We start from the raw sequence: 9,435 nt of genomic DNA on the forward strand, positions 1-9,435 counted from the left end.
CCCAGCTAGGTTCGGCAGGCCCATGGCCTTGGCTCGCACGAGGATGGACTTGTATGTGGCAACGTCGACGTAGCCGGAGCCGGCGCCGGGGAAGGCCGGGGTGCCAATGAGCAGGCGCGGGGCGGTGATGCCGTTGTTGATGGTGTGGAATGTGTTGACATGTCCACCTGGAGAGGTGGAAGAGGAGCCAGAAGGGGCGTCCCGAGCATCCAAGTCGACGGATCTCTTGCTCCTCGCCTTTCGCTGGGTTGTCGGGGCAGTATTACCGGCGAGGACAAGGTCGTCGGACCAGGCCCGTAGCGAGTCGAAGAACCCCTCGCCCGCGCTGAGCTGGCACGACGGGTTATTGTAGAACTGCACACTAAAAAAATCAATGTCGTTGAGGAGGCTCGCCACGGGCACCGACGCATCGGGCCGCGGACACTGCGGCGCCGCTGAGAGGTAGTACGCCTTGGACGGGTCGGTAGCCATGAGTTGTCGTAGAGTCGAGACTAGGGTCGGGATGTGCGTAGCGGCAGAGGGCAATTCGTTATCTGTTTCACGGCACCATAAGATACTCGGTTAGTTTTGGAGACGTCGTCCAAATGGATCAAGGTTGAGAGGGAAAGAGAAAAACCAGAAGTGAAGTAGTAAGGAGTGAGAAATGAGGATCAACGAGTCCACAACATACAAACAGCTAGGAGTTCTCCCCCAGGAGAGAAAGGATTAGAAGAAATAAAAATACTCACCAATATCAATCCCATCAAGAACTACATCCCCATACGGCCTCAGCGGGGTGAGGGTGGCATTCGCCGTCCCTCCTAGAAACAGGCCCCAGAGGGTGTTGGCGACCTCGATAGCCTTGTCATCGCTAGGCAGCGTGAGGTCCCCCACGGACCCGCCGAGGCTGAGCAGGACCTTCTTGCCCTGCCGCTGACACCTGGCGATCTTGCTGGCTAGGCCATCGCCCACGCAGTCGAGCAGCCTCGTGGCTCCCACGGCCTGTTGGGCCGTGTTGGGCGCCCAGCAGTTCGAGGCCATGTTCATGGCCGGGTATCCCCCGCCGTCACCGCTAATGAGATGCGTGACGAAGGCCATGATGACCATGTCGACGGCCGGGTCGTCGCAGACCTGGGTCAGCGAGATGATTGGAGTCAGGTCCGTTTGCGAATAGTAGACCACATTGAGGTCTGAGGCTTGTGGGTTAAACGTGGAGATGGACGTGGCAGTCGTCGATGATGAGGACGATGGGATCGAAATTGAGGGCGTAGAGGTGCTTGCGCTTGACGTTGCATAGCTCGTCAGCATGGTCGGCGACGGAAGGGGAGAGTGAGGGTCGACATTGGTGATGGGCAAGATGGTGGGGTGTGGTTGTGACTGCATGGACGTGGCGAGAGAAGGTAACAGTGTTGCAAGCGTGAACTGCGACGCAAGCAACTCAATTAGCTGTTCGATGGCGTTTCCAATCTCACCCACCAACTCGTTCAGCTGTTCCGAAAAATCTTGTGACGGATCCAGCCGCTGACTGCGAGCCAACGGTCTCCAATACCCAGCACGACCTGCTCGAAATATTGCGTCTCTCCGTGACCGCGTCGCTCTGGACGGCGGAACATGCTGTGCATGGGACAGCTCGATGGCGTCCAAGGTGCTGCGCAGGCTGGCGGCGATACCTTCCCAGTCACCTATCGGGGTTGATGCGAGAACAGAACTGATACACAAAGCGAGACAGAAGAGCAGAAATCTGTAAGAAAAGGCCATTGCCATTTTGACGTTGACGAAACGGTCTGACTGAAAGGACAGATGCACGACTTGAACTTATACCTTCAAGAGACAAACATGGGCTGGCGGCTGGTTCGACCCTAGACACTACCATACCACAAGAGAGCTGGAGAAAAGACATGTCAAGTTCAAGAATGATGCTCGGTGCTCGCGGGAAGGAATGTGGCGACCTGGATGCTGGTGGTTGTGTGTTTTGTCCATGCTCGAGAGCATTCCAGACCATGACACCAGCACCAGCGGAAGCCTCAGCACAACCACCATCACCATCGCGCTCAGGTCAGGACGGGACACTTCATTCTGTGTATACTGTGAGGGTTTCAGATCATCATCAAGTCATAGGCCGGTGGAAGAGACGGATGTAGATGCTGTCACCACTGAGAGTCAGACACAGATGAGAGGTTGGTATAGAGAGCATCGATGAATATTGTAACACTGCTGCTTTTGCTCCCAGAGGAATGTAAGTTCGTGCATTATCTCACCAGTGTCCAACCCAGCTTCCTGCAATATGGCAGATGAGGCTCGGATTGCGCGCCTTGCAGTTGGCATGATACTAGCACACCTCTTCTTGTTCCTGGCCAGATTTGGAGAAACATCTCCCTTCAGTTAAGGGGTCCAACATCAGTTGACCTTTTGCACATAAATGCTCAACCTTCCGCAAAGCAAGGAGATACTTGGTGGTTATCCCCTTGCCACTGCTAGTCGCCAATAATCGTCCAGCTCCCATACTGCAGCAATGCAAAGGCATGTGCCGCCGCGCAATCAGCGGCTGGCGCAAAGGATCAGCTGCATCGATCGTTTTGTTTGCTGCTCATCGAGACTGCAATCGCCGCGAAGGTCATGGCGCTTTAAGCAGCTATCTTGCTGGCGGCGCTAGACCATCTCAGAGACAACATTCTCCGTCGATCAGTGCCCCGAGTTATCCCGGCTAAAATCCTCATCGAGTGATCAGATGCATATGTAGGCGACGAAGCAGAACTTGTCGCTGCATCTTTAGCTTTCCGGCACTTTCCGTCCCTGCAAATGTGGAGTTAGCCCATCGTATAAAATAGTCCGTATATACTCCGAGTACCATGCTTGTTGTGTGCCGGCGCTTTCTTTCGGTCCTAGCCAACAAATGAACCGTATGGTACGATGTTTGAGTTAAAACCACTTCCGGCATTCGGCATTCTACCATACTTCTCGGCGCACGTCCTGTCAGCAGCTTGAACGCAAGACATATCCATGACTGCGCCCTGCCCATAAGCTGAGAAGAGGCCGGTCTCCTCGCCACATTGATGCAGGTCAGGCCATCACTTCCAAGCGATAGCTAAGCAAAATAATTAGTCCATGTTCATAGTTGAAAGATTTACAGGGCTTGGATGCAGGTGCAAATCCTTCTGGAAGCAGGTACCCACCATTTGTCGCGTGTCTCCATCAAGCTGAAGGGCGCCGATTATTGCCCAGGTGGTCTGCCTCCATTGGGGCGTGAGACAGACGGAATTGGTGGCCGATCACGGGGAAGCATGGGACTGGCTGTTGGTTGACACTTCCTCGCCATCCCTAGTCGGTCAGGCTTCTCTTCCGTCTTGTATTTTGCCAGTTAGAGAGATGTGCCGCATAAAGCATCCGAACCGTATATCAGCCTCGCACGTGACGGTCTTCAGGTGCGGCAGCCTTGTCGCTTGAACCAGGGTTTTTGTTGATGATGTTTGGCTGCACCAGTGGCAAGGGAGAGTCCCTGATTTCCTCCCAAGCCAAATCAGGCCCTGCTTTGGGCACCAGCGGTGAGTGAGGCAGATAGCCAATTGCGGCCCAAGATACCTCGGGGAATTCCTGAGCACGTCCTGCCCCGTTTGTTGGCGCTCTATTTTGTGAAATGCCGAGAATCCTGGACACCAAAGACTTGCAAAGGAAGAGGATGGCCTTCGATAGCGCCAATGTACCTCAAAGCGCCACGGGGATGCTAGGCAAGGGTGCGAAGAAGGCAGCAGCCCCGAGCCGTGCCGAGTTCCACTGCGACATGGGGAGAGAGGAGACAGCCATTCAGTCGTGCTTTGACCAGCACGGACGCAGGACGCAGGACGCAGGAAGTGACTTGAACCACGACTGCTTTCGCAATAGCCCCGTCGGTACCCCCAGGTCGAATGCCCATTGCGCGCAGGAGCTTCCCAGGTGGCCAGGACAAATCAGAGAGAGGGAAGGGCTCGATCTGTGCGAGGAGCTGCAGAGGGTGAAGCACCTAGGTACTTAGGTACATTGGTGGGATCAGATGTACTCGCAAGTGGAAATGCAGACGGCGGAGGTGCGTCGATGAGTGGCGGTCTGTTTCGCACGAGTTCGCACATCAACGGCATCCCCTGTACCGTGTAGACTTGGGAGCCGACTTGAGAGGGTTTTGTGGTTGGAAGACAGTGGTGCAATTGGGCGGCTGCGGCAGTACGTACCTTGGATTCCTCCCCATCCTCGCCATCCTAGCCCACCATGAGGACAAGCCCAACTCCAGGGACTGGAAACATAGCATTATATTTTCTGCTACGGAAATCCTCCCAGAAAGGGTCTATTGAGGATCACTGCGTCAGTTCAGGGAAGGTCTCTTATGATCTGCCGGGCCTGAAACACCATGCTACGTGGTCTAGAACCCTTGGTGGCCATGCGTCGAAAGTAGTTTCCCCTGGTGAATCTTCGGGCATCACTACAGGGGTTTTGGAAGCGCTTCCCTCCTTGATGCCCAGGTATCCACTGACAGGAAGCGCAGGCATCCTTAGATCCCTCACCTGCAAGCCACGTCTCTTGTCGTCACATCTGAACATGCCTCTACACGAACTCTGCCAATCTTATCAGGGTGTTTTCCCTGTCATGCTCGAGACTACAGTTCTATGTTCACGCAATGGATCCTCAATGAGCGACAAGTGGAGTGCCGCAGGTGACGAATTGTGGGCATCCTGTCAAGCCTCGTTGCCAACTTGCAGCCTTGGTGAGGAGCCTACACAGAGTCTGCACAATTCATCGCGACAGGGAATCGGATCACAGTTGTCTCCGCACTCTCATTGTGCTGTCAACCCACCTCAAGACCCTCGCCTATGGCTGTTGCACCAGTGGCGCGAGGTGCAGACATCCTAACCTCGACTCGACAAGAGAAAGATAATGTGGAGCCCTTGGACGGCGCGTGAGCTGCGGCACGACGAGAAGACTCAAGAAAGGCAAAGGAGACTAGAATGGGCGTGCGCTGGCGAGAGGATGCGAGCACAAGAGAAGGATTGTGGGCAACTTGCATTATGCTGTCCCACGCCAGCTGGAATTATACGAGCTGGACAAGTGGTTGACAATTTGACCACCCATTCGTCTCCTGCGTCAAACGTCAAGATCACAGAGATCAGAGGCTTGCCACGCCTGCGTGACACAGCAGCTAAGCCAGCCACACCCCTCAGGCGTGGGCGGAAAGATGGAAATGCTTGAACTGCGTGCATTGGACTGCAATGTTACACGACATGAACACCCACCATCGTTTATCAGGGACGTTGTGCGACAGAATAAGCTATCAACGCCTCTGTCACACAGCAGCTGCAGCTCCTGCATGAACAGACGAGAATACGAGGCTTGCAGAAAGCTGCATGGGGATAGTTTCCGGGTCCAGAAGATGGACAGACGACAACTGAAAGGGGCCATATCGGGTGATAACGTGGCATCTACATATGCCATCTACCGGTGGCAACCGCAAGAGGGAAGTAGGAGAAGAATCCGGGAGATTTCAATCCCTCAGAAACCCCTCTGGTTGTGAGTTCGCGCCAACCTGGTGTTGTACGAGCCTTGTTATACAAGTCATGTAACTGCCAATCGAGAAGCCATCTGGGATTGACGCCAGGAGGCTCACGAGACAAGGAAAGGGAGTTTTGTTTTTGTAAGAAGTCCTTTTCTACCTGGAGTTTTCCACTCTTTCCAAGCTCTTGAACTCATACAGAAATGTGGAATTTCATAAGAGCCAAGCCAACATCCCCAGGAGAAAGGCTACCGCGTCTACAGGGATGGGGACTTTTGTTGTGTCCGAAATAGGTTCGAGAGCCGATCGCCTCGGACAGTAACAATGGCAGCGAGTCAGTGAATGACTGATTGACGAACGAGAAATACAGGCGTCCAGGAGTGGAAGAAGAGAAGTGGAAGAAGAAGAAGAAGAAGAAAATTCTGCTAGATGCGTCGCAAACAAGACAGGCGCACACTCATTCACTTTCCCACACTCTCGCACGCAAGAGAAGTTTTTTCCATCACAGCTCAGGTGGTTTCATTATTATTGTTGTTGTTGTTATCGCTGCTGTTCGGATAGACTTTCGGGGGTCTTTGGGCTTGGATTCCGATCCCACAAAGGGATCCTTGGTGGGACTGAGACTGGGACTGGGACCTGAAACTGGAACTGCCGGGCCACCTGTGACACCTTGACACCAGGACAAAGCTACGACGACAATCAAAAATGCAAAGGCAAAAACAAATGCAACCCTCCCTTCCCCTCCACCCCGAATCCATCCACGCAAATCCGTCGGACGAACTTCCTGCGCTGCCCGGTTTTTGTCTCCTATTATCTAATTGAAAAATTCAAGATACAGGAGGACCATACTGAAAACGACGACGAGCAGGAATCGATTATACGAAAACAGGTTTCAATTTCAGTATCAGCCGCCCCAATTTTGGAATGGAAAAAGCGAAAAGCAAAACTCGAGGAGATCTGTCTGTCTGTCTTCTGTTTTCTGTCTGTCATTCGTCATGCTGTCCGTCATGTCCCGTCGCTCATACCCACGAAATATCCAGCTCGCTGTGCTTGCAGACCGCGAAAAAAAAAAAGAAGAGAAAATGAGTGATGAGAAAGCCCCTTCAATGCCCACCGCAAATCAGATCCCATTGCATTTCCATACCGTCATTCCAGACCACAGAAAGAAGGTGGTCACAATGTAAAAAAAAAAGAATCAATCCGCCCATCCATTCATTTCTGTCCATCCGCTCCCAGGTTCATGCTTCGTTTCCCATATCCACCACGGCCCATCACGAGGGGAGAGAGAAGAAGAAAAAGAAAACTCGCTATTTACAATATCAAGTCATGAAGCAAGTCCCAAGCTCCCCCCAGTAATGCATATGTGAGCCAGAAGGAGCTTGGAAACCCCCTTCCAAGCCCTTGAAGAATGAAGTGAACATGAAAGTGATAAAGTGTCTTGACCCCCAGTAAAAGAGCGTCCCAGTTCCCTGTTGTTTTGTTTTTGGCTGTGAAATCCAGCTCCTATCCCGGGGTAGTACAAGACACAAGTTTGAACTGTGCTGAGCTTTTGTGGATCGAAGAAAAATAGCCTCCCACCTTCCCGTCTGCCGTCCGTTTTGGTCTCAATTTTGACAATCTCCCATTTTGAACTTTTCGAAAGAATGTGCTTGATATTGGAAAAAAGGAAAACTAATCCGACCGACTGTAAAAATCTGGGGTCCGCAAGAAAGATGTGTTGTGCCTGGTCTGATCTAGGCTCGATCACGGAGAAAATTCATTAGGAATATGAGGAGCGGGGGAGTTATGCGGAGGGAGGTTGGTAGTGTTTTTGGTCGTTGGCATAGGTCATCATCTCGTCGTTAGGTAGAAGCTTTTCATGCAACTTTTCGTCTCCAGGTTCGTAACAGTGTGGTTTCTTTTGGCGGATCATTCTTCCAGAGTCGCTGGCGTCAGCGTTGGGTCGACTGCCCCAGGTGGTCTGGTACAGCAAGTTAGCTGCGCTCACAGAGTCCGCAATCGTATCAACCAAACATACCACGCCTAATGTCACTACGGCATAGATTTTGATGGCTCCATGAAACCACCCAAAGAGTACAGAGACCGGCCACAGGAGGATGTCGACCGGGTAGCGGACAAAGTGAGTGACCAGCTTGATGAACTTGGAGAAAATCATCCAAGCTGCAAAGGCATAGATGGTAGTCAAGGCTTGGTCAGCCGGCCAGTCACGAACGCCCTTGATTAAACAGAGCCAGAGAAGTCCGTCCCCGAGAATGGCAGGCGGCATCAATGTCGTGATATGAACCGCGTACGCGCTGTACAGTTGTCGGCTGATAGGAAGGGGACAAAGATAGTCAGTCGCCAAGAATCCTCTCGAAAAGAACCGAGGGGTCGAAATCTCCCCAGCAAGACTCAGGGAACAGGGTTCAACCACTTACCGCCAAATATGACGTTCAGCAAACATGCTAGTGAGATTGCTACGCCAATTGCTGCGTGCCCACCTCAAACATTGTTTGAGGAATTTCGGGTTGTCTTCGAGGGTGGTAAGCACTTCACATTCGGGATGGTATTGCATGTAGGTTTCATGCCGATGCGAGACCATCCAGCGCGTAAGGAAATTATCGTCATCAGCGTTAAGCTGGAATTGGCCAAACCACCACTTCTCATTTGTGAATCCGTTGGTGAAATTCACGTCCTGGAGGATGCTTGTGCGGTAGGCACAGGTACGCCCAGACAAGCATGGCACACCTCCATCGACGTGAGTGGTGGCCGCACAGTCGAAATTCCGACGCTCCAGGTAGAGTGCCCCCAGAAAGCCGTAGATACGCTGAGAGAAGGTGGGATTCTCGGCCCGGCGTAGGCGCTGACAGGTCACCACTCCTCCGTATCTCTTGTCCTCGAACGGGGCCAGCATCCATTGGAGAGTCCGTTCAGGCCACGTGACGTCGTCATCGGCAAACACAATGATCTCGGTGGTGACCTCGGGGATGGCTCGAGCCATCTGGCGTCTCTTGTTGGCATGTTTGACCGACATGCAACGGATGCGGTGGTACTTGGCAGCCGGCATCTTTTCCATGGTCCGCTCTGCCTTGGCCAAGTTCTCGTCGATTGTCACCAGAATCAACTCCTTGGGCTCGTTCTCCATGATCGAGGCAATGGTTTTCTCCAGCTCCTCTCCCTCGCCGTCCAGGGTAGGCAAGATGACCGTGACGTCTGAAGGCCAAAGGGTGGGATTCTCTGGAATGGGAATCGGCTTGAAAGTCCAGAAGGCCCACAGATTGACAATAAGGCGGACATAGCGCCAGAGGCTACATTTGGTTAGTTAATCTGGCAGTTTCCTCGATTTCGGCCGATGTTCCCCTCCACCCTCTCTCAAGGGTGGCGAGTCAGAGAAAAGCACTCACAAGTAGAAGACGAAAACCTTGAACCACGTCGTCGAGTCCATGACTGGAGGTGACAATGTGTCTTGGTCTCGTGTCACTTGCTTGGACAAGTTAATGACAAGCGGACAATAACGACAGTAAGAGTGGTGAAACCACTCAAGGACAGGCCCCGGAAGAAACAGGACGGGAGCAAAGCAAAAGACAAGAGCACAGATTATTGCGAGGACATGAAGAATGGTGTTGTGGGAGGACAATGAGAGACAGAAAGGAGGGAGATCAGAGCAAAGTGATCGAGGCAGGTGAACGATTGAAATAAAAAAAAATATGGGGAAGGACACGGAGCCTAAGATTTCAGGTCGACAGGACGAGAGGGTGATGGCGAAGGTAGTAATGCATCAAGTCCTGTCTAGCTAGTGACTTTGGGAAGTGAAGAGAAAGCGAAAGTGAAAAGACACTGGTAGGTTGGCTGAGGCCTGTTTTGCACTGACGCCCTGCAATTCCGCCAGCCTGCAACCCTCAGAACCACAAACGTGAGCTTGCAGACGAGTTCGCAGTTCGCATGAGGTGAGGATTTGTTTT

At 52.6% G+C, this 9,435-nt stretch overlaps 1 protein-coding gene and 1 non-coding gene across 2 annotated transcripts; one reads left to right on the top strand and one right to left on the bottom strand.

Moving 5' to 3' along the window:
* Positions 1-947: 947 nt before the first annotated feature.
* Positions 948-1,030, top strand: AYO21_07719. The gene has a single exon. It is a non-coding gene; the product is annotated as a tRNA-Asn (tRNA).
* Positions 1,031-7,277: 6,247 nt separating this feature from the next.
* On the bottom strand, positions 7,278-8,918 carry AYO21_07720 (hypothetical protein; the record flags this gene model as incomplete). The annotated part of the gene is made up of 4 exons (XM_022657673.1): positions 7,278-7,454; positions 7,512-7,788; positions 7,912-8,781; positions 8,878-8,918. 4 exons carry the CDS (start codon positions 8,916-8,918, stop codon positions 7,278-7,280), a joined length of 1,365 nt encoding a protein of 454 aa, XP_022510081.1.
* Between the last annotated feature and the right edge of the window lie 517 nt (positions 8,919-9,435).

The sequence above is a fragment of the Fonsecaea monophora genome (genome assembly GCF_001642475.1).
Source record: "Fonsecaea monophora strain CBS 269.37 chromosome Unknown Scaff61, whole genome shotgun sequence".
Taxonomy (NCBI): domain Eukaryota; kingdom Fungi; phylum Ascomycota; class Eurotiomycetes; order Chaetothyriales; family Herpotrichiellaceae; genus Fonsecaea; species Fonsecaea monophora.